The 23,914-nt window shown below is 45.5% G+C and overlaps 1 protein-coding gene and 1 long non-coding RNA gene across 2 annotated transcripts; one reads left to right on the top strand and one right to left on the bottom strand.

Annotated features, from left to right (window-relative positions):
- The first annotated feature begins 337 nt into the window (after window positions 1-337).
- HAND2 (heart and neural crest derivatives expressed 2) lies at window positions 338-17,030 on the top strand. Its single transcript, XM_015888388.3, has 3 exons — window positions 338-472; window positions 11,606-12,717; window positions 16,321-17,030. Exons 2-3 carry the CDS (start codon window positions 12,142-12,144, stop codon window positions 16,417-16,419), a joined length of 675 nt encoding a protein of 224 aa, XP_015743874.2. The 5' UTR covers window positions 338-472; window positions 11,606-12,141; the 3' UTR covers window positions 16,420-17,030.
- LOC103061974 (uncharacterized) lies at window positions 943-11,599 on the bottom strand. The gene is made up of 3 exons (XR_015794426.1): window positions 11,185-11,599; window positions 10,366-10,423; window positions 943-6,857 (listed from the first exon to the last, which is right to left on the bottom strand). It is a non-coding gene; the product is annotated as an uncharacterized LOC103061974 (long non-coding RNA).
- Window positions 17,031-23,914: the final 6,884 nt, after the last annotated feature.

Below are 23,914 nucleotides of genomic sequence, written 5' to 3' on the forward strand. Positions count from 1 at the left end.
CATAACAATGAAATGGTGTAGGAATGAAATAGCGTAACAGACTGAAAGAGCATAACTCTGAAATGATGGGACCAGTACCACCCTCTTTGCTTCCTGAAAGAACATGAAGTCACCATTTGTTGCCTATATAAAGAAAGGAAACAAGAGCAGAGACGTCCTAAATGAAAGTACTCTTGTGACTCAGCTTCCATTTTTGTCTTTTTTTTAAAAAAATTTGGCTTGAGACTCAGACCAATAGCCTTATTTATCACAAACTGGACATGCAGAATTAGGACAGCCCATTTGGCAATGAGCCAGAACTGAGACAATAGAGGCATGTCAGGGGTAGGAAATGAGGACTGGAGATCTCCTGCCAGTTCAGTTTTCTGCTGATTGAAGGATGGGGGAAGAGCACATTCACTCAGCAGTGAGGAAAGGCAGGATGGTTCTTTTGCCCTGCTCTGTCTGAACCTGGGAAGAGGTGGTAGCAAGGGTAAGTGCGGTAAAAGCACATGGATTATTCCATACTTGTAGGCAATGAAATTGAGGTGACTTGGCTTTTAAAGGATTCTTTCCTTCCACTTGCTTAATGATGATTCCCAGAAAAAGCTGTCTTGGACTGATAGTTTTTGTCTTTTGGATTCATCAAAATATATTCCATCGTCCGTGTACCCTTGCGAAACATTTTTTCCCCTGCCTTTGGAGCAGTGAACTCCTATGTAAATTCAGAATGAAATCCCACTAAACTCAATAGATATTCCCCAACTTGAGGGAAGGGTAAAGCAGTCCCTGCCGTTCAGCAAAACGTCCTTCTGAGCAGACAGGCATGGACCTGGATTGGTCGCCAGAGCCTCTCTTCTCTTGGGCGCACTGCTGGTTTTTAAGGGGATGCAAAATTCGAGCCCATGCTTTTTCTGGATACTTCCGCCATCCTCCATCAGATGGTTTGAACGACCGGTAAGGATCATTTCTCATTGGCCGCCATGGCTGGGGGTGATGGGAGTTGCTGTCCAACACCTCGAAAAAAGGACCGGTTGGAGACGGCTGGTTGCTTCTGCTAAACTTCCTCCGATCCTTGTGATTCTTTTCCCGGTGTCCAAAGAGAAAGTCAGACCTGATTCGGTTAGACAGGGGTTCACTTCCGCCCTCCTTCTCCATCGCCGGCTTCAGTCGGGCATCGCAGACCATCAAGGGAACGGGAGGGGGCTGGGGGAGCTGCCGGCTGGCCAAGGAGGGAGCGCAGGCAGAGGGCCGGGGGCAGCGAACGTCTCTCTGCTGTCCCGCTGCTGCCCATCCATTCTCCCAGTAAGCCCGCCCGTGTTTATATTATGACATTTTCTATTTGTCATTATTTTTTAAATTTTAACTGATGTCATTTTTAACGTGAGCCAGAACAGTTTCCCCCTCGCGTTTTGTACACAATGACTTCCCTGCGATAAGATGGTCTTTCTTAACCCCGCATATATTCCCTACCCTGGCAGCATGTTTACTTGTCCCTATTAGCAGAGTTTTCTATTATTTCTTCTCCTTTCTGCCGTCCTGGCCTTAGGGGGGTGTTCTAAGAATTTGCCCTGTCTTGCTTTATTTGTTTGTGTGAAATTTAGTTTGAAAGGAGATCAGAGAGCGCAGGATTTTGTCATGAGAGAATTACCAAGTGACCCGGCGTCTGATTATATGTCATTATCTGGAGACTTGGTGTATCCAAATTACCACAACGGCCTCACTCAGCCAGATCAATTACACTGAGATACCGGGGGCGGGGGGGGGGGTGGAATATAAGCACACCGACACCTCTGTGGAAGCGTGTGTGAACGTGGAGCCTTGCACGACCCTGGCGAATTTGAAAGGCAACTGCTTTTGTCAGTGGAGATGGCAGGAAGGGGGCCGGCGGCGGCAATTCGGTTTCCTGCTGCCTGAGAGCCGGCTCCGCTGCGCTCCAGCGGGACTCGCTCCGTCGCGCGGGGAGAAATATGCCCGGTCAGCCGCGTTCATGTTCGAGGGTTCCGCGTCTAGTGCGAAGACGGGAGGGACGAGTTCAGCGTTAAGAGAGAAGCCGTGAAGGGTATTCCCATTTAAGCACTTGGGACAGGAGGAAAGTTTTTTGGCAGGCGCTGCTTAGTTTCCCGTGAATAAGAAAAGGGAGTGAATGCAAATGCCTTTGGCCAACAGGGTCTCGCTTCTTTAAGTCTCTGAAAGGTTACCTGAGCCCAGAGGTCGCGGAACTAACGACTGATATTTGAAATGCCCTTCTGAGATTTCAAAGAAACGCTCAGCAGCATTTAGTGCATGAATTCGCAGGTCTCTCCAAGAGCTCGAAGTAAGTCCACCACCATCAGCAGCGGAATAAGAGTATTTCCAGGAAAAGCTCATGTTCTGCCTTTGGCGATTCTCCAATGTTTGCTTGAGTGCTACCAGAGTCCCCCATCCCTGTAGATATAACCGTTTTGCTAGTCACCGAATTCCACCTCTACCGCCGCGGTCTCCACCCCTTTTCGGGCCGTGGAGGACCGAAGCCCGAAGCCCCTTCTGGGGGGCGGCGTTTTGCTTCTCTCGCAGCGCTCGAACTGGAGGGCTTCTGGCTGGAGAAGCGGTCACAACCGCAAGGGGGTCTCGATTTCAGGAAAGCTTACAGAGGCAAGAATGTAAAGACCGGCGGAAATTCGTCTTCCTGCTAAAGCGATTCGGTTCAGAAGGGATGATCCTCCCGCCCCGCTCCTTCCCGCAGCTTAATTCAAATAAATCCTTGCCAAGGCTAGATAAGGCAGGACGCTTCACAACTCATATTTAGCAGAGCCCCCGTAGATTCGAAGGGCTTCAGCTAACGATGCGCTTAGGGCGGCTTATCGCCATATAGACTTGTTCTTTATGTATGGGCCACTCCGTGCGTGTGAGAGTCCGCACGTTCCTCACAGCTCATGGATTACTTTCCTGAGTAACTAGCCCCAATCCCACGATTTCCATAGATTAGGTACACTGAACCCAGATCTCCCTCTGCCACTGTAACACAAGGCCCTAGATCCAGGCAATGCAGAAGGACGCGGGGATCCAAGGGGGCTCCTTTGCCTTGGGCCAGATGAGTTCGGCTCACTGAGAAAGCGCGCCCGGTCTTAAGAGGGCCAGAGCACGGGCTCCATTGCACCCCAGGGATCCTGGGGTGCACTTGTGGCGAAGAAAGGGCGTGGAAATGACTTGCAAAGGAAGCTTTGGAACTGGAGCCGAGGTCTTCAGCTTGTCAACGTTCTTCTTCCAGGAGCAGTTCAGCCCCGGACACACACTGGGTCGAAAACACTGGGATTTCCGTCTGCCTCCCCTTCCAATAATCGGAGCCTTCCGGATAGGTTGGACGACAGTTCCCATTATCCCCAGCGAGCACGCTTATAGGGAAGAAATGATGGGAATTTCAGTTTCACAGATGTCAAAGGCTGGTTGCTCCCCTCTGCCTAATTTTATACAGACTAGAGAATGTATTGTTGCTGCTGCTGCTGCTGCTGCTGCTGCTGCTATTAAATCTCCAGCCCTTGAACAGGGAAAAACAAAACAGGATTATATTTGCGAAGAGCGAGATATAGAAGGTAAAGAAGAGCCAGGAATGAATTTCACCATATTCCATTAGTTGAACAGGGGTCTTAACACAGAAAAAGAAATACTGTTTGGGCTGGATTCCCTGCAACATGTAAACTGATTCTCTATCCTATGATGACAAAGTGTAGATTTTATCCAACTGAAATCTCCCTTCCGATCTATGTTTACTTGGTTGTGGGAATTATTCCTATACCCACGTGAATAACATATAATAATATCTATTATATAATTCACCCCAAATTCTTAAATGCAGTATGGAGCCAGGCTTTACTGGAGAATAAATGGTTTTAATTTCCAGAAGTAATTCTCATTTATTTCAATTAGTATGCCTTTGCCCTAATTAACATCGCTGATTAAAAGTAACCTATGCAATGTCCATGTAAAATGCTTGGAAAGCTGGTTTCTTGCAAGTAAAGAACTGGAGGTTCCTTTATTTAAATCGTAATTATTTAAACAATACAGGGCCACAGAATTGTATTTATTTTGTGCTTAAAAATAACCCCTAAAGATAACCCCTAAAGATAACTTTCTAAAATATTATAAAATATACAGGAATCTGTGAAAACTTAGGAAGTCATTATAATTATAATAAAAGAACAAATATATAATTTGTACAAATGATGATAGGCGAGAAAAAAGAAGAAACAAAAAAAATAAATAAATTACCCACTTCTCTTGGGGTTCAACCTATACTCGCTCACCTGGAAGTAACTCCCTCTGAATTCTATGGGACATGGGTCAGAGTAGACATGGATTAGGACTGCATGGTGAGGGGCTCTAAAATTGTGTGCTGCTAACCATATTAACTGGCAAGCAAAGACCTCTTAATTTCAATGATTGGGAGGGGGATTCCATGCATCTTAAGTTATAAAATTGGGGAAACAACTAACAATCTAGAAGAGCTCCAGTTCCTTGATGGTATAGATGAATGTGCTGCCCTGCCCACGTCCCATTTTTTACTCTTTCTGGATATGTAACTGGAACGTCTGGGGGGGGGGCAGTCTCGGTGGGAGACATAGAAGGGGGGATACAACCAGTCAGATGTCAACCCTCCTTCAAGACTCCCTGATTTCTTCATAAATCAATAATCGGAATGGGGGATAGGAAATTGGATGAGGGAAGTCTGGCTGAATGAAAGAAGATCTGATTTCCTCAAGAATAAACCTGTTAAGTTGTAACCCCCTCGCCTAAACCCCACTTTTCTTGAAGATAAAGCCCACTGAGTTAGTAGAACATCTTTCCGGGCAATTTTTTGCTTGGTGGCTCCTCATCAGCTGAATAGGACATTTAAGGAAGCACGCAAAGGACCCACCAACCTGAATCTGATGCTCCCAATCACCTAGGAATTGAGAATGGCAAATCCTTGCGATTTTCCTCCCCATTCCTTAATCTGAAATAAACGAACTCATTTCGATAGAATTCCTACAAAAACTGCTTTTAAAATCAATGAAAAAAATCTAAAAGAGGAGACAGACAGACATAACCTTATAAATATTAGACACAATAATAAAGACTCAATCACTGATGGAATTGTTATCCAGAAATAATGTATTTGGGGCAAGGAGGTAATGTCAGATTCATTTGATGAAATATCAATATAGTTGATTGAAATCCGGGAATAGTGGAAGGGGGGGGGAGAGAATGAGGAGATAGGAAAATGTTTCTTTTGCACTGCAAGGGTGAGTCAAAATGGGCATCAAGAAATAAATAAGATTGTGTTGGCAAACGGATGAAAAATTAAAGTGTAGGGAAAACAGCAGAATGTCTTTCTTTCCCAAACATTCTTGGGCATCACTTTATAAATCTCTATTCACTGCATTATCTTGGAACAAGATCCACAAGTTAATTAAGACGAAGACATTGGCCTGAAAGCCAACGAATGCCTTAAAGACACGTGTGTATGTGTGTATTAATTGGGGCGTGCTGCCAGATAAACCTGTCCAGTCGCATGCAGCCTAACCCTAAACTCCATCGATTCAAACAGGAACCCCCGGGCCCTGAATGGGCTTCTTTAGAATTGTGGCCCTAACACGGAATCTGTGTTGCCCTGCGGGGGGGGGGGGGGTGGAGAGGGAGAAGGAGAGAGAGAGAGAATGCTTTTAACGCAGCTACTCTCCTGGGGACCTGTCTCCTTTGGCCCAAAGGCTTCGCGGGGCAATCCTGATCGCTGATGGCAGGGGAAACTGCAGGCCCAGGCTCCTTTCTGTCTGAGTGGTGGACGATCACTCCTTGCCTGGTCACTTCTCCCGCTTGCGGTGTGAATCCAAACAACCAATGGCTATTGTTCCCAGCAGCTGCCGACTTGAGCATTCCTAAGAATAAATCGCATTCATTCAACGTTGTATTATGACTGAGATGCTCTTGAGAGGAGTGGGTCATATGGTGATTAAGGGCGGGGGGGGGGAGGAATCCTTGAAGAAATGGCATAAACCCCTCAAGTGAGTCTTTGCCTTAAAACATTCTAATCTCTCTGTGCATAGAAGTGGGGGGTGAGGATAGGGTGGAGGAAGAACGGGCTTGTATTCCCTCTCCAAATACCAACTACAATAATCCTTGTTAAGCCCTCCTTCTTTCCTCGATACATTTCCTTTCTCTAAGCTTTACCGCTTGTAAATAATGGACATTTAAAATTATCCTGTCCCTTCTCCCTTGTTAACGGGACCTAAGACGGAAGAACTGAGGAAAGCACGCAGGGAAGGACAGCCAGGTTTTGTTAAGCCAGAGAAAGTGTGCACGTGTCTCTGACCTATGGCCTTTTAGTAGCTCTTCTGGTTTCTTTTATTTGCACGCTCAAAGAAGATAGAGGGCAGAGAGTTTTGCAAAAGCTTACATTTCTTTCTCTCGCGTGCACGTACACACACACTCGTGCATTTTATGAAAAAGAAAAAAGAAAGGGAGAAAACTAAAATACAGCATATTTCCTCCAACTTAGACAAGGATCGAAAGAAAAGAAAGGAACAGATACAGGAAAAGTGGAAACCAAGGCGGATCATCTGCGTGTGGGTGAGAGATTTGTGGCCTGGGAACACGTGCGGACCTCGCCATCCCACTCGTTCCACGCGTCCGGCGCCTTGCCCATCCAGCGACATTAAGGAGCATCGGGCCCGGCGGCACCCAGAACCGAGGAGCCCCACTTGATCTCTGCTCTGGCGGCCGCAGCTCAGGGAGGGGGCTTAAAGGCGCTCTCCTTAGGGCTGCCTCTGCTCCTCTCGAAACGTCCCAGGCTGCTCAGTGTCCTTTGCGCTCTAGCTTGTGAACTGCCCAAACCGCGGACTCGACTTGACTAACAAAGAACCCTGGAAGAGAAATCAGAAAGGCAAAGTTGAGGGTTCGGGGTGCAGGCAACCGAACTGCTAGAACGAAAAGAAACTGCCTTTCACTGTTTTCCTCTTCACCTTCTCTCCTTCTCTCTTTTTCCCCATGAATCCATTTAATCCATAGTCTTTTCGTTTTATCCCCTCGCTCAACTAACTCCCCCCACCCCCACCGGTCTCATAATTTATAGCAGCATATTCCCAGCTATTGCCACAGCGTGCCTCTTAATTATCTTAAGAGAAGCTCAGACTCCGGAAAGGAAACCTGTTCGCCCCTGAACCCGACAACCTGGAACCCGTAACAACCTTCCAAACTCGGCTACATCGAAGCCTCCCTCGGTGGGAGCCCTCGGTCCGCAGATCAGAGCGTGACTCTGCTGGCTCCTCTGCCCAGGAGGGCGCCTCTTTCCGCTCAAGGGGACTTACTTCCAAGCGGATCCGCACAGAACGCAGTCAATACACCTAGAAGGTGGCGGCGGTGTGCTGGACGTCAGTTCTGTCTAAATTGATGTCGACTTACTAAACAAGTGAGCGGAGCATCTGCCTCTTTTTACTTGGTAAAGAACATTAATTTATAGGAGCATGGAAGGAGCCCAAAACAATAATTTAAAACAGAGAATATCCTTTTTTTTCCTTCTTCTTCTTCTTCTTCTTCTTCTTCTTCTTCTTCTTCTTCTTCTTCTTCTTCTTCTTCTTCTTCTTCTTCTTCTTCTTCTTCTTCTTCTTCTTCTTCTTCTTCTTCTTCTTCTTCTTCTTCTTCTTCTTCTTCTTCTTCTTCTTCTTCCAATCCGGCATATTACATTCAAATGGGATGTAAGCTTTATTGATTTCTATGAATCTTCAAAGTCCTTCTAGGTTAATAAGGGGGTGATTCAGAAGTTATTTGCCTAGGTGACTCTTGGTGGAGAAGTAAGAAAAGCTCAGGACGACGGGAGGAGTGATCATCGAAGGCCGAATTGCCCTGCAGTGCAGAGCCAGGCGAGCCGTAACTCTGGAAGCCGCAAGTCCCCGTTCACGGTTTCAGATCAAGAAGCTACCTCGCTCGGTGGTGAGAAAAGGGCCGCTGGGTCGGCATCAGACGAGCGCAAGGCTCCTTCTTTCCCGCTCCGCTTTTCCTCTCCTCTCCTCTCGTCTCTCAGGGGGTCTGGTGGCCCTTCGCTTTGTCGTTTCCTGCCGGGACTTTTCCTCGGGAGATCTGAAGAAGCAGCCGCAGCGGTTGGCCGTACCGCTTGGGAGGGTCGGGTCGCCAGGCTGAGCCGCAGAGCCCAAGCAGGGGCTCCAAGGAGCGCCGAACAAGCGGGTCCCTTTACCCGCATTGCTGCGTTAATAGCCAAGCTAACCCGTGCCGTCTGATTATGGAAACCAAAAACCAATTGTGTTATTCTTTTCGCCTCGGAAAGGTCATTCCAAAATTCAGCAACTAGCAATCCCGATCCTAAAATAAAGGGATTTGATTTAAAAGGGAGTGAATCCCAGTTCCTCCTCAGCAACCTGGTCCGGGGTTGTGGCAGGGAATCCCGCCGCCAGTCCCTTAAATGCAGCGGGGCTGCACGCATTGGTTGCGGGTAAACGCTCCTGGGGAGAGGGCCGTTCTGCTTCCAAGGAACGATGCGTAGGATCTGGGTGTAAATTGACTTAATGCCTCAACCGGAAAATCGGGATCAAGCCAAATGCTTGGATTTAACCGAACTGCCGGTGGGGGCCCCGGCTGGCTTCCTTGTGCTTAGCGCTCTCCTGACAGTCATCTGCCATACTGAGGGCAAGTCAAGCTCTCTCAGAACCCTTGGCGAAATCCTCAGGTGCCTGTAAATAATTAAGATGGCACTCACCATCCTTTCCCTCTTGTCCTTAATGAGACTAATATCCAGTCACCAGAGGATCCTAGATTTAAACAGGGACGTATTGTAGACCCGGGTGTGGGAGCCATGATGGTCTTCATATAGGGTATATTTATTATTCTGCCCCATCTGCTACCATAGTTGACACTGCTTATTTCATTAAACTCTCCATTTCTACATAAAGGTTCTCATGCATTCACACACATGCAAAGACATTCATTTCGGACTGGCAACTTTATGCTTGTTTGGCCAAAATACATAATGAAAATCATAGGGTAAGTTTATGCCATCCTTTTCTTAGTTTCAGCTGCAGTCCTAGTCACCATCGACCTGACCTTGGGAGAGTCTGCAGCTGCTCTGGGATTTCAGTAGAAACCAGCTGACTTTCCTTTAGTTTCCAGCCAAATAGAAGCGGTGAGAAGCAAAGGCCTGACACACCACTGCTTTTATCCTATTGAGCCAAAGCCTTCTCAGATAGGTGGCACAGTGGAGGCGGAAGCTTGGAGCTGGATTTAGCCATCATTTAAAATGAGTCAGTGAAATCAATGGGACTTCTTTCAGCCTTGACTCAATGAGATCTCCCTGAAATTAATAGGTCTGTTCTGATGAGGGTCAGTTTTAATCTAGCCCTGAATTAATGGTAAGGCTCTTGTTGTGAGCATTCCTTGTAGATTTCTCATGCACTCCTAAGAATATTTACTCAGGAGTAAGCCTCACAGCTAGATATGCATCCTACCACAGGCCACTTAAGGCCTGCAGTCATCTCATTTTGTCTCACTTCTGCCTTCGGCTGTGACTTCTTGATTGAGATCAAGCAGCAATCGTGAAATGAAACAGGATCCCCAAATTTCTAAAATCCACACTTGGAGTGGGGGAACTTTTTCTGTTTTTATTTGTTTGTTTGTTTGTTTGTTTGTTTCAATGGATCAGAGCCTATCCGATTATTTTGTGTGTTTCCCCCCACCTTTCCTTTCCCATTTTCAGGTCACAAACAAGCCATAATTTTCCTTTTAGGAATTTTTCTCCAAGCCACAATCCAAAAAACTTTGATTCTTTGTATAGTTCTATAATTGTGATCAGGGCAGCATTAAGCCCATATGCTGGGATGTAAAGCAACAGACACAAAAAGAAAGTTATCATTCAAGAACTCTGGGATCAGTGTGACCACTTGATCTGTTCCTCCCTTCATGTTTGGAATTGTCTCCCAAACTTTTTCAACCCTTACTCCTCTTCGCAAGAGTGCAGAAAAACTCTTTCCCCAGATATTGATCCTGCTTTAGGGATGAGGCTGGACATTACTTGGGCTCAAATTTCTACATCCAGGTTTCTAGTTTGTGCATGAAATGCACTTTTCCTTTTTCAGTGAGTTCAGCATTTCACATGCACAAAAATTACATATGTATACATATTTCTATCAGGTCTGCCAATTAAACATCTTTGTAACAACTCCTTGCCTATCATACTTCAGCCTAACACTACCCCTAGGTGAAATCTGTTCTCACTTTTCTTAGCCACACTCCTGGTAACAGTAGTAGTAAAATAGTTGTTCTGGTGCTTCTTGTATTATTAAGTTCAAGGGTATGCTTAGATTTTGTTAGCGGAAACCCAAAAATAAGATCTTGAGGTGCTGTTGAAAAGCTTCAATTACTTACCCAGCCTAAATGAAGGGACAGCGGATTTCAGGTGGGGATACCAGGCAGACCAAAAAACCTGAAAGAAAAAGCATTAAGATTAAAATTATTTTAGGCAAGAAAGGCATTAATTCATTGCTCAACTCTTTGAGCAATGGACTGTTTCCTCTTTGCCAGACCCGCCTCTCCCCTTTTTACAATCATACCATTCCTTCCCTTCCTTTTCTTCCTCCACTTCTCCCTCCCATTTCCTTCCTTCTTTCCTCTTTTTGGGGAGGGAGGGGATTATTTTTGCCATATATGTATCATTCATATATGTACTGAACAATCAGGAATCATTTTATATCAGAGGAATCTTATAAAGACCAGGAGGTCTCATAAGCTGGAATAATGTGGCTTGCAAAAAGAGATTCATTAATAAATTCTTCCACATGGATATTATGGTCCTATAGTCAGATCTTTTTTCATTGCACCCCAGATCTTGGTTGCTTTCTGGAACGTGGAAAGGTTTACATTTAAGTGGCAGTAAATGGTAGTGTCAATGGCTAGTCTCAACGCCAAATATTCTCCTGCCATCTTTGTAAATGTAAATATTTGTAACATAACGCAACCAATCAAACATTTTAACTATAGGCATGCTTTTATATCAACCACACAATATTATTGTATTCTGGTATATGATTCACTGGCTGACAATATATAGATATACTTACATCATAATATCATATTATAATAATACATTTGAACTGAGGCAATCAAACTTCTTCCTTGTTTTATTATCAATCCATTTTAATAGATAAGATTTTCCACCAAAATACAGGCAGGCACAAAGATACTTACAGGGAAGCATTGTTAAATACTCGCATTAACCTCTGGATGCTGGGAGGGGGGTAGGCAGAGACCTTTTCTCGTTTGTTTTAATCATATTACGGATAGGAACGGCAGCCAATCCTAAAAGAGAAGCTGAACAATTAGCAGCGCGAAGATTAAAAAAAAGTTTTATGGCTCAGAGCGAAATGCCCCTCCCCGGCCTTCCTTGATTGGCCGAAAGAGCCTCTGACGACATATATTAACCCGAACTGCCCTAAAGATGTAGCTGTACATGGAGATCAAGCTGGGAAATTCGACCAGTGCTCTGCGCAGCTCCGAGGCTGCGATCTAAGCGTTGTGTTTTGTTTCCTCCTCTCCCTCTTTTTCCCTCTTTCGCCCCTTTTCGGGACCATCCTTATCACCCTCCTCTGCGGGTTCTACGTCGGAGCAGGAAGACCGCCGGATTTCCCCCCACACGAAGACGGACTGGCTGGGTTTTCTATCCCCGGGAGCTGAGTAAGAGGAGCTAAAACCCAAGAGAAGGAGAGCTGCGCACACTTCAGTCGAAGGAGTCGCGATTCCCGACCAGGCGGCGGGCCTGGGGAGCAGGGCGGCAGAGGGGAGGGGGGCGTGGGGAAGTTGGAAAAATGCAGGTGTAAGTAAACATCCCTTTAACCCGCCCACTTTATTGCTATTTTGTTCTATAACGACTCGGAAGAACGCAAAGGGAGGACAGCCAATCCATTTGGGGAGGGGGCTGCTTTCCTTGCCTTTTCTGGAGCGGGTGCTCGCTTCCAAGGTTAAGCCCCCTCCTCCCGCCCCGTATGAGTGCGGCGGTGGGGACTGATCCTGCCCTCTCGGCGCCCGGGGGACTCGGCAGCGCCTGCCCGATGGCGACGAGCTTGTGCTAAGGCGGGGGTCTTCACGGGAGCGGAGATCCAGGGGAGCGGATCCGGGGTGGCGGGCGGCCGCGGGGGCCCGGCGGCGATGAGTTTGGTAGGGGGCTTCCCCCACCACTCGGTGGTCCATCATGACGGCTACCCCTTCGCCGCCGCTGCCGCCGCCGCCGCCGCCGCCGCCAGCCGCTGCAGCCACGAGGAGAACCCGTACTTCCACGGCTGGCTGATCAGCAGCCACCCTTCGGAGATGTCCCCGCCCGACTATAGCATGGCGCTTTCGTACAGCCCCGAGTACGCCAACGGAGCGCCAGGCCTGGAGCATCCCCACCACTACGTGGGCGGAGTGGCTCCCCCTGGTAGTGGCGGCGGGCCGCCGGGCCTGGGGGGCGGCCCTCGGCCGGTCAAACGGCGCGGCACGGCCAACCGCAAGGAGCGGCGCAGGACTCAGAGCATCAACAGCGCCTTCGCTGAGCTGCGCGAGTGCATCCCCAACGTGCCGGCCGACACCAAGCTCTCCAAGATCAAGACGCTGCGTTTGGCCACTAGCTACATCGCCTACCTCATGGACCTCCTGGCTAAGGACGACGCCAACGGCGAGACCGAGGCCTTCAAGGCCGAGATCAAGAAGACCGACCTCAAGGAGGACAAGAGGAAGAAGGAGCTGGTCAGTGTCACCCGCGGGCCCGCGAGGGGAGTGGGGAGGGGAAGGGAGGGCGCGCAAGCCACCGGCACGGGACACCCTCTGGGCTTAGACCGCCCTCTCCCTTCGGACGGGCGCTCGAAGGCGCCCTGAAAGCCTTCGCTCAGAGGCCGAGCGGGCCGGGCTTCTTAGCCGCATCCTGAGACAGCCTCAATCGACTGAATTTTAGGGACCAGCCCGGGGGCAAGAAAGTGAGTTTCGGGTAAAGCAACAAAAACCCGGCTTGTTTCTTGGAAAGGCGGCCGGATGGACCCAGGACAACGACTTTCCTTTCCTTTCCTTTCCTTTCCTTTCCTTTCCTTTCCTTTCCTTTCCTTTCCTTTCCTTTCCTTTCCTTTCCTTTCCTTTCCTCTGCAAATACGTTTGGAATGGGGCTGCGAGGCTTGCTTGAGGGCAGTGCCCAGAGAAGCACTAGCCGATCCCAAGCCAAACTCAAGGAGCTAAAATGGGTAGCAAAGTCTTTGACCCCAGTTAGGGCTGGCCGACACAGGCATTTAGGGGAGAGAGGCAATATTTTGTGGTTAATTTCCAAATTAAGTATTCTTAGGACACTTATTTCCAAATTAAACATCCTTAATTTGAAATCATTTGTGTTCCACAAATTTTCTTGGAGCTCAGAGCCAGGCAAACTCGGAGGCCCGTGGATAGGAGTGTGTGCCTGCCCCAAGTGTGTGTTGCATGCCTGTGGCGGATTGGAAACGCTCCTCGAGTTACATTCATTGTCCTTTATTCGTAAGGAAGACTTTTTAAAAATAAGAAAGGCAGGGAGGGTTCAGAGATAGAATCACTGGCTGGAGCAGCCCTTTGACTTCGTCTCTGACCGGGTTTAAAGAGTTGCTGTGTAACGCTTACCAGGGCCCATGGGAAAAATATTTCTTTAGATGCGATTGCAAATCATCTTTCAAAATAAACCCAATTTATTTCAGCTGAATTGACTCCCAGTGTCAAGGACTTTTAGGACTGCACACATGTGAGAGTAGGCAAGGATCCACAAATTGCCTGAAAGAATCCACTAGGATTTCACAGAAACTGTTTTGGGAGCCAACATCCTTATAAATCTGACCCTGAATGACATCCCTTGGAATGTTCTCTGCAATAATATTCAGAGGGATCTTTTGAAAGCTAAATGTATCAAGAACTCCTTTTAAAAAAATTTGTTGGATTTAGGAAAGGCGAAGACTAATTCTCTAGTTCTTCTTGCTTCAGTTCTCCAGTGGTGGAAAAGTTTCCATTCCAGAGTAAATCCAAGTGTTTAGTTTTTGCTCAGATGTGGGTAGGCTTGGAAAAGATCCTAATTTCAGTTTGAGGATGAAACCATCAGCTTGCAACCCTCAAGTCACTAGTTTCCCATCATAATCCACATTTTGGCTTTAAATTGGTAATTAAAGCCCAAGGAAACCTCCTGAATTCTATGCTAGAATTTATAGACACCTCGGGAAAGGCATCTTCTGCGGGAAGAGGAAGAGAGGATGGGGATGCCTTCTGCTGTTATTCCTACAATAACAACTGCCTTGCAAACCCAGATAAATTTGAATAGCTCAACTCTAAATTTCAGGTTGTATTGCAGGTTTCAGATTTACATTTTCCATGAGCACCAATGGGTATTCTTCATCACGACATAAACCTGCAATCTGCAAAACATGTGTTTGTATTATTGCAACTTCCCCCAAGCTGGTAACCTCCAGATAGCTATAAATTCAAACAACCTCAGCAGAAGGCACAACACAGCTGGAGGGCACCAGCTTGGGGAAAATTGTACAACTGGACACTAACTAGAGTCTCCAAAAGTTGCACTTGGCTCACATTTCTTAGTGCTTTCTGCTCACTTCCTTTCAGAAAATGTCCAAGTCTCACTGCATTTTTGCTTCCATTCATATAATAAACTAAATGGTGGAACTGGAATTAGAATGGGAGCACAAGTTTATTTCAAACAGACTGCAGTTTAAGGTACAAATAGCTTATTGGAAGCCCTTCCTCTTCTATCAGTACTTCCAGGTGTGATGCTTCTTGATTTCTTGCAAGCTAATAGCAACTGAAAAAGCTTGACTGTAAGCAGGTTTCTGCATGTGACCAATTGACAATCTCCTATTATTTTCTTTCAGTATATCTGGGGATGCTATTTGTGGAAATAAACATTCTCGGGTTTTAGGGACTGAGAGTTAAAAGCTGCATCTCCAACCAGACTAAAAGAATTAAGGTTACAAACAAGCCTGAGGATCATTTTGTAGCTGTAGTTTGGAAAAGGGCCAAAATAAAGAAATGAATAAATTCCAAATTAAATTCTGTGCAGTTCCAAGCAGCCATGCTAATCCATTGAAATCGATGGAATACACATCGAAACAACTAAATTTCTTATGGCAGCTGGGGCATTCAGTGGATTGGGGCCTCAAGAATGTAAATTCACTTGAAAAGATGTCACTGGGAAAAAAAATGGTGCTTTGATTTAAATATCTCCCATGTAAAATATGTACCCAATTTTGGAGCTAAATATGTGGAAAGCAGTTTATTTTTTGAAGGCTGGAGCCTTTTTGAACAGTGTCAAACCTGAATATTCTTGTAGGGCTGCAGTTAGTAAAAAATACCCCACAGTTTAGCATCTGCTCCTTAGCTGGCATAGGGTGGATTGTGGTGGAAATATATTTCTCTGGAACAGATTTTCTTGAATGGATATGAGACTACATCATTTGCCTCCTGTCCTCCCAGAAAAGAACTCACTTCATATTAAGACCTGAGGTAGCCCATTTATAGTCAAATTGGCTAAACCTTAGCATGTATGTATCAGAGATGTTACATTGGTTTTTCCTGCAGATATGATACAGACAATACATAGTTGCATGGGGAAATGATGAAATTGGGGGGTGGGCTATTTATTTTTATTTATTTATTTATTTATTTTTACAGAAAGTTTACTTAGACCCCTGCTCCACACAGTCGCTGCATTTTGTATCAGTACAGTCACAGGCTATTTGGCTATCAGTTTACGATTAAGACAACTCAGTGAGGCAACTTTTTATTTGGGGTTTAAATAAAGATGTTTTAAGTGTGTATGCGTGCACCCGTGATGCACGCCTAGAGTCAAAGTTGTTAAACTGTGGACTGCACTGCAGTGTTTTGTTCTGATTTGTGAATCAGGCCGTCTGGAAGAGATTAAGCTAAATGGGTATCCCATAAGATCAGTAGGGAGACTAGATCACTTTGATCGCAGTTCCATTTCTCTCCCCCAAGACACTTTAAGAACCAGCCGGCTTGCGATGTAACCCCACCATGCGTTTACAAAGAAGTAAACGCCATTGAAATCAACAGCGCTTCCTTTCGGCATGTGGTAATATATCTGAGGATTGCAGCCTTAATCACTTTGTGAACGGCTGGCACCTGCAAATAAACTGGCTTGTGAAAAATAAAACTCTAGAATCTGATTTTCAGGTTTTCTGCTAAAGGTTCTGCAGCCAGGTTTGACGGCTGGTTCCGCAGGACACCCCCCAAATGGTGCAGATGGGAGGCGGTGATCCAGAAATGAGAGGCAGGATAATGTCTTTGTCTCTCCTCTTCGCTCTCTTTCTCAAACAGAACGAGATCTTGAAAAGCACAGTTAGCAGCAACGACAAGAAAACCAAGGGAAGGACTGGTTGGCCCCAGCATGTTTGGGCTCTGGAGCTCAAGCAGTGAAGGCGAGCGCCAAGAGTGGAGAACTCATCCCTTCCAGGACTCTGGACCTTCCAAGCGAGGTTGCTGAGCTGAGGACTTTTCCTTCTTGCCCTTGTTTTGGAATCGTATGGTTTATTTATGTGCAATTTCCCTCCCCTAGTCTTCCTCCTTTAAAAATAATGTGGATCTTGGGAGAAAAGCATTCCATATTTCAGTATATGAAGAGGAAAACTCCGGCGTGGTAAGGAGAAACATGATCTCCAAAGAGTGTTCCCCCCTCCCCCGTTATGAATGTTACATTGCTTTGTTTGTATAGAACCCAGGGGACAAAAAAAAAAAAATCAAAATCAAAAATGAAGGCATTAGTGTGTAATATGAAGTGTATACGTTTAATACCTGCCCTGTTTTGAATTATTGTGGATGATAATTTTAAGCCAAAACAGTTGCTTCCCCTGCCCCCCAGGTTTCCTATCTTATTTGAGATAGGACTTCAGGGTTGTGAGGGTTCTCTGCCCCCCTCCCCCCAGTCTTGATTGTTCAATAGTTGGAAGAGAGTTTCTAACAGTTCTTTGTTAATCTGCACTTCGGTCCTAAAGGAAGCAAAACAAAAATTAAAATTAAGCAAACTACAATCCGTGAAGTTGAATAATTAATATTGAAAGGTGCAAATGGTGTAAGTATTCATTCAATCGCTGCGTGTATTTTTTTTAACTAAACACAAAACTTCCATTTTATACCTGAAAGGTTTTAAACCAAACCTTGAAAGCCTTTTTTAAAACTCCCTAGAAATTAACCAATGACGTTGGTTAAAGTGAACCTAAAAATACAATTAAATTATGAAGATGATATATAAAAAGTGATCCTGGGGATGATTAGCTGGGAAAATGACATTGAACCCTCCGAGATTCACTGCCGAGTAAAGGTGGATAAAAACAACTTGCAGTTTTGTTTAGCTGTTGTTTTTAAGCAAGGCTTTTATTTGGGAAACGAAGGGAAGTTACTTTGGCCATTTAGAAACTGAAGGGCCACAAGAAATTACAAGGGTGGGACATGTTTATTTGTTATGATTCTGAGTTTTTGGCTAGGACTTAGAGCATGTTTCCTCAAAGTGACATTCCTCTGTGATAAAAAGAGAAAGGACCTCTTAGTTTTTCATTTTTATAAGAACCCAGTTTTCCTTTGCTTTCTTTGGAAGAAGAGAAGGAGAGAGGCTGTGTACTTTTGTACTATGATTTTCACTGATGGACTAATAATTTACCGTGGCTTTTTAAAGGTGTTTGTGAAAGAGGGAGGAAACCAAAGACGGAAGCTAATCTGGGCCTATCTTTCACACTTATCAGAGTGAGGGTCCCCCCCCCCCCACGCCGGGTCTGCTGCTCGGCGCGGGCCTTGAAGACTTGCGAGGGGTTGTTCGGAGCGGTTAGTGACGGCGAATCACCTTCAGGCTTTTGGCTGGGGGAAGCTAACGCAGAGTTAAGCGGGTGCGTTGGCGTAATTGATTATATAACAATCTAGGGATCTGGAAAGTGTGCGTGAGAGCAATTTACCACGAGGTGCGAGTGACCTTCGCCTTACCTTTGTGATTCCTCCAAAGGTACATTTTTCAAGGGCTTTTTAAAATTATTATTGGTGTATTTTAGCTCTACAAAAATCCTGTTCTAGCAAAAGGCTGGCGAATTAGAGTTGGCTTGGTTGTATATGAGTAAGGAAGAGGGCGGGGGGCTTACGGTGGCGCTGGTGGCCCTTGGAAACACACTGGGAGCGAAAAGGCGCCACACTTGGCTGCCGCGTCTTCCCCTCGCGCCTTAAAACTGACTGAGGGCCTGGTCCCGTGCTTTGGACAAGGACGCGCTATATAAACGCAACTGGTTGGATGCCTTGCGAAGTCGAGGTGTAAGAAATCGCGTTAGGAGAAGCAATTGTTTTTCCGGCCTCTCCGCGCAACAGGCATTGTCTAGAACGCAGGTCAAAATATCACGGAGAGGAGGCGCGCATTCTATCGATCCCGCGATCATAGGCTATGAAATCTTTAGGTTGAGGCAGTAAGATCGAATCGGCCACCCAGCCGGAAGGAGGGTTAAGATCGCTTGCTTGGTCGCTCTTTGTTCGGGATTAAGCGACGGGAGCTTTTCACCTTTCCTCTTTCTCCTGCTCCTTTTTCTGCATCCGTAGTCCCTGGCGCGCACGGGAACCTCTGCATGTTGGCTCTCCTCCAGATCCAGAAGGAAAGGCATAAATCAATTATAGTCAAAGATACCAAGAAGTTTGCCAGGATCCTCGATCGCTGTTCGCCTCGCCGCTTTCCCTTTCCAGTGGCTTGCTCCATCCACGCCCCTGAGGCCGAGCGATGGCTGTCCGATGGCCCACCAAAAGATCAGTAGAAGTTGTTTTGCCCCATTGGCCAGGCCTCGCTGACTACAGGAAGGTTGCGAGGTTAGAACAACCAGGCCAGAATGATGTGCCCTCTTCCAGCACCGGGGTCAGACTGCTTGGACTGGCCGGTGCACTTGCTTTCGAGAGAACGCCCTTCCCCCTTAAAAAAAAAAAACACGCTGTTGCTGCAGCTGCAGTTGGGTCCCACCGTGCCCCCCCCCCCTTCCTTTCCAGGATTTATCCTGGGTGTAGTTTTCAGGTCACCAAAGATTCGGGGTTTTAACAAGTCAAGAGAAACGGCTAACTACAAGATCAGGCTAACACTTTCGCCTTCCCCGCCTGGAAAATTTCTAGACTCCTGGCACACCAGGGTGTAATCAATATATGATGATTTCATCGACCTATAAACACAATTTTTCATGCCGGACTTTAGAAAAACCAGATCTTACTGTCAGGCGGTTGCGCCGAGTGCTGGGGCCGCCGGTACTTTTCTTTTAAAATCTTCCCCAGTTTAACGAAGAAATGTATTGTCTCTTCCTAGCCGCTCTTATTTCTTAACACTTTTCCAAGCAGTGGGGAGAACTCTAATCTGCTTCTGGTTAATTTACAGAAGATACTTGAGGAAGCCAGTCTTTTTCTCACACGAGTGTTCACAGCAAAAAGCCCGAAGGACAATTAGGAAGAGGTTATTTCCAAGGACTCAAAGAAACAATAAATATTGCAATCTTTTGGCCGAACTCTAATGTGGATTCGTCATCTATCTTTCTGGAGGTGAACGCGAGTTTGTGCGTGCGCGTGTGCATTCAGGCCACGCGAAATGAAAGCTGGGGCTGAACAGACAGGATCCAGTCCAAAGTCCGAAGCTTTCCAAGGTGCATTCCAGTTCATGTTTATTCGGATATAATTATTGGGGGAATCATCATAAAGGCGTGGGGCTGATCTCCTAGGATTGGACGGTACTATCCGAACTGCCCCATTCGTTAATCAGAGCTCAAAAGCATGTGGTTAAAAATATACGGATTGAACTAACCAGAAACAACATTTCCTTCTCAGATGGCAACACCGTGATGTGCTTGTAGACTTTCACTGATTTCAGAGCTTATTTCACTGCAATGAGATTTCCAAGCGAGGGGCCCAGGATCGCGGGGCAGGAATAATAGAAGATACCAGCCAGTAACTGGATGGCTTTCCTTCCCCCGCCACAAAAATGATCCCTAGACTTTTGGTTTTGAAATCTCTCTCTCTCACTCTCTCTCGGTCATCTGGCGGGGCCGCTGGTCCTATTGAAAGGTGATGGCGGGCGACGAAGTGCCTGGGACGGGGGGAAGAGGAGGGGAGGGCTTTTTTAATTGCTCGGTAATGGGGCTGTTGCTATTTTCTCAGGAGCAATCATTCCTGGAGCTAAATCGCAAGAGCCCTAGACAGGCCGGAGCCGACAAAAATGTAGCTTTTGACGTTAAAAGCTAAATGGGGAAGCGGGGCGGTGGGAAGGTAAATTGATGGCCGATTGGGATGTCAGGAGCCCTGGCCCCAGATCGCTGGGCTGGAGCGGCGGGCCTGATAAGGTCCTCGCCAGAGTACGTGGCCCTCTCAGGCAGCGACTGGCCGAGATCTAGGATGGGTCTGGCACAAAGAAAGAGGCATCTCCCAGCCCGCGCTCTCTCCTTCCCTCCTCCTCCTCCTCCTCCTCCTCCTCCTCCTCCTCCTGCTCTCCCTCTCTCCTTCCTTCTCCCTGTCTATGGCAAAGTTCTTGCGAAGGTCAAGCTTGAATTCTCTCCCTCGCTCTTTGCACGCGCGCACGCAGATAGATTGAGACGAGAACTGCTCCGGGATGAGCCCCGTGGTGGAGCGGGGACTTGCTCCTTTGTCGCCTTCCGGCTGGGAATACTGGCTAAAAGGGCTGCGGCGAGTATCTGATAGGTAAGCGAGAGGGAAATGAATGAAAGAGCTCCGCGAAAGAGAATCTAGTTCAGCTGTTCTGGGGGAAAAAAAAAGCCGGCTTAGGAAAAGTCGAAGGGTAAAATTCAGTAAAACTGAAGCGAGTAAAATCCGAAAATGCTCCTGCGCTGACGAGGCCTCTTTGGGCGTAGGTTCGGGCTAATGGGGGCAATACTGGTGCCTGCACCTTTGGGGCTGTTTTCCTCTTGCTTGGAAGGGCGCTCTGTTTCAGGCGAGGAAGTTTCCAGCTGAAAACTGGAGCCACGCTGGCTTGGATCCTTGTACCATCCATTGGATCTACTTAGGCCCATGGAAGACAACTAGCCTTAAGCCAATTTTGAGACAGTTCACATCCCATGGATGACTAGGAGTATACTCTAAATATGGGTCAGTCTGGATTGCAAGCCCATCATTTTTTTAAAAAATATTCCAGTACTTGTATGCTGTCCTGTCACACTTAAAAAAACAAAACCATAAAACATACAAAAGAAGTGTCTTAAAAATCCCCCTTTGGAAGAAGAATTCATTTCAAATTACACTGAAATAAATCTGGTTTTTCTTCCCTTTTAAAAACAGCTACATCCCTTGTGGCATCTTGAAGCAGAACACACATGCAAGCCTCCATAGGTTGTCCCAAGATTCTTCATGGGTAGCAGCAAAAACAAAAACAAAAACAAAACTCTTGCTCCATTTTTCTGGATATTCTATACTGTATATTAAAGCTGCAATGGAAAAATGTTTATGTCCCAGTGAACTGGATAGAATTACTTCTAAATAATTGTTGCATAGGACTCTGCTGTCAACCCCTCAGTGCAATACGGTAACAATTTTGGTGGTTCATGAGCTCACCTGAGATTACCTTGATGTTTACTAGAAAGTGGGTCTTGCTTTCTAGTAAACATGCCAAGTTTGAAAGTTCAATAATAGACTGATGCAAGGAGGCTGATTTCCAAGGAAATGGATTCTATTGACAAAAGAGAAATAGATTATAAATGTGAAGGGGGGAGGGGGGACTCTAGAAACATGATTTTTCTTAAAATTTTCAGATGTAGCTTGTAAACATGGGTTGTTTTTTTCTAAAGTGTTTGGCAGTCCCAATTTAATCTTCAGAACTGTTTTTCTTCCTGCTTCTCACCTACTTTCCACTCATCCTTTCTCTACTAACCAAAGCTTCCAGAGTTTCAGCTTCAACTATCTGTACTGATATCACTAAGATCAGGACAGGCTTTATACCTTCTGAAGAATGACTGGTGATGCTAGTAGACTTAACAAGAAGGGATCTACACTGAGAAAATGGCTGGGCTCTTTTCAAAGCATGGAACATTTGTTGAGTTGGCTTGCTGGCCAACAGGAAGGTTGGAAGCAGTTCCTTCTGACTTGCTTATTTTCAGTTTACACTGCTTAAGAGTTAACCGATTTTGTCAATTGCAGCCTGGCACTCTGATCCTAAACACATTTGCTTGGAATTAAGTCTCTTTGATTTCAATGGGACTTTACTTACCTATAATATCTTCCGTATGGGCTGTACTCTTTTACGGCTTTTCAAGAGTACTGCTGCAAAATGTTTTTATTTACAGTAAGTTGGGATCTTAAGTCTACTTGCTTGGAAGTGGATCCTACTGAAATAGATGGGAAACATAACCTTTGATGATATGGAGAGGAGAAAGGCCCATTTTGGGATGCCAGAAAACAGCACTTAGCATTTCCACTTTACCTGTGGGGGTGCTCAAACCACAGTGACCCATGTCTGCTTCTTAATATAACTACTTGAAAATAATAAGAACCAACCTGTAGTACTCAATGGATCAGTGTACACTTAATGCAGTCAATTTAAAATGTTCATATGATAACAACACCTATTTTAATTACATACATAGGAAACAGTGAAAATTGCATTCTTATTTTTTCATCTAACACTCCAAAATTCATCCACCAAGGCTTAAAACAAAATTCAACTTGTTTTTTAGAGGGGTTGGGAGGGCAGCATTCTTTTAGGGCTTTGCACAGTAATTCAAAGCAGGCACTATGCAAGTGTGTGTGTGTGTGTGTGTGTGTGTGTGTTTAATATTTAGCATTTGAAACATGGTGAAAGCTCACACTGCATCCACATTACATATCTAGAATCAGTATAATTTTTACCTTCTTAGACAACCAGACTGAAAAGTGAATTTTGTGTTCATTTCTCTTTCTGTTTCTTATGTAAAAAACAACAGATAACATTAATGGTAGAACATAGAAGCTAAACTTTGGAAATTAATAAGGCATTTTCCAACCTTCCTCTTGGCCTGATCAGTAGTTCTGTGAACTTTCCAGGTTATCCTGAATGAAACAACTCTATCATAGAAACAGATCCTGATAACTAACCTTGTTTGTTTGTCAAGGGTGATGCCAAAATGATGTTAGGAGCCATTATTTGTCCTCCTTGGGTAGGATCACTTCAGTGTCTGACTTTTACTTGCCAGGAATTAAACTTCATTGCATTTAACAGGACTTGCTTCTCAATAGGCATATATCAAACTATTGATAAGTAGATGCCCTCCTTTTCTTCCTTTGACCTCAGCACTGTTGAGCAGTTTCTAAATATACCTGGGTTAAGGTTTACTCTCCAGTGTATTGAAATAAATACTGGAGATATCACAGCCGTAATAAAGTTGCAGTCTTGTCCCTTTGTCTACTCAGAAATAAGTTTTGATCATTTAAGTAGAACTTAGCCCCAACCAAAATGTTTGGTACATATGTGTGTGCATTTGGAAAGGGACAGGGTTAGCTGGTATATATGTGTGTGTGTGTATATGTGTGTGGGTATATGTATGTGTGTGTGCACGTATGTGTGTGTATGTGTGTGTGTATGTATGTGTATGTATATATATAGGAACCTATCTGAATCTTTTCAAGACAACATTTAGGGAAAACAGATAAAGTTGAGGGTAACATGCCTGTTTATTTCCAAACAAGCATGTATAGAAGTTCAGCCTTAATCATGAATCTACCAACCATTATGTAGAAATAAAGGAACTGATATCCAAGATGGGGCTATCAGATCTGTATTGGGAAAATCCAGATGATCACTGGATGGAGGCAAAATAACACAAAGAAACCAACTCTCCTTACTGCCATCTATCCGTCATCCAGATACTTTCAGCACCGCTCTGGTAGCTCTAATTATGTAAGATTACAATTCAAGACTGTTATGCTAGGGTTGATA

Source organism: Python bivittatus, unplaced genomic scaffold (assembly GCF_059951505.1).
Source record: "Python bivittatus isolate LINGU-HERP-01145 unplaced genomic scaffold, Pbiv_v1 ctg000070_np1212, whole genome shotgun sequence".
NCBI lineage: Eukaryota > Metazoa > Chordata > Lepidosauria > Squamata > Pythonidae > Python > Python bivittatus.

Bases quoted from the DNA above. Each gene is read 5' to 3' on its own strand.
- HAND2 (XM_015888388.3), top strand. From the start codon at position 12,142: ATGAGTTTGGTAGGGGGCTTCCCCCACCACTCGGTGGTCCATCATGAC. The intron at 12,718-16,320 runs GTCAGTGTCACC...TTTCTCAAACAG, and splicing joins ACAAGAGGAAGAAGGAGCTG to AACGAGATCTTGAAAAGCAC.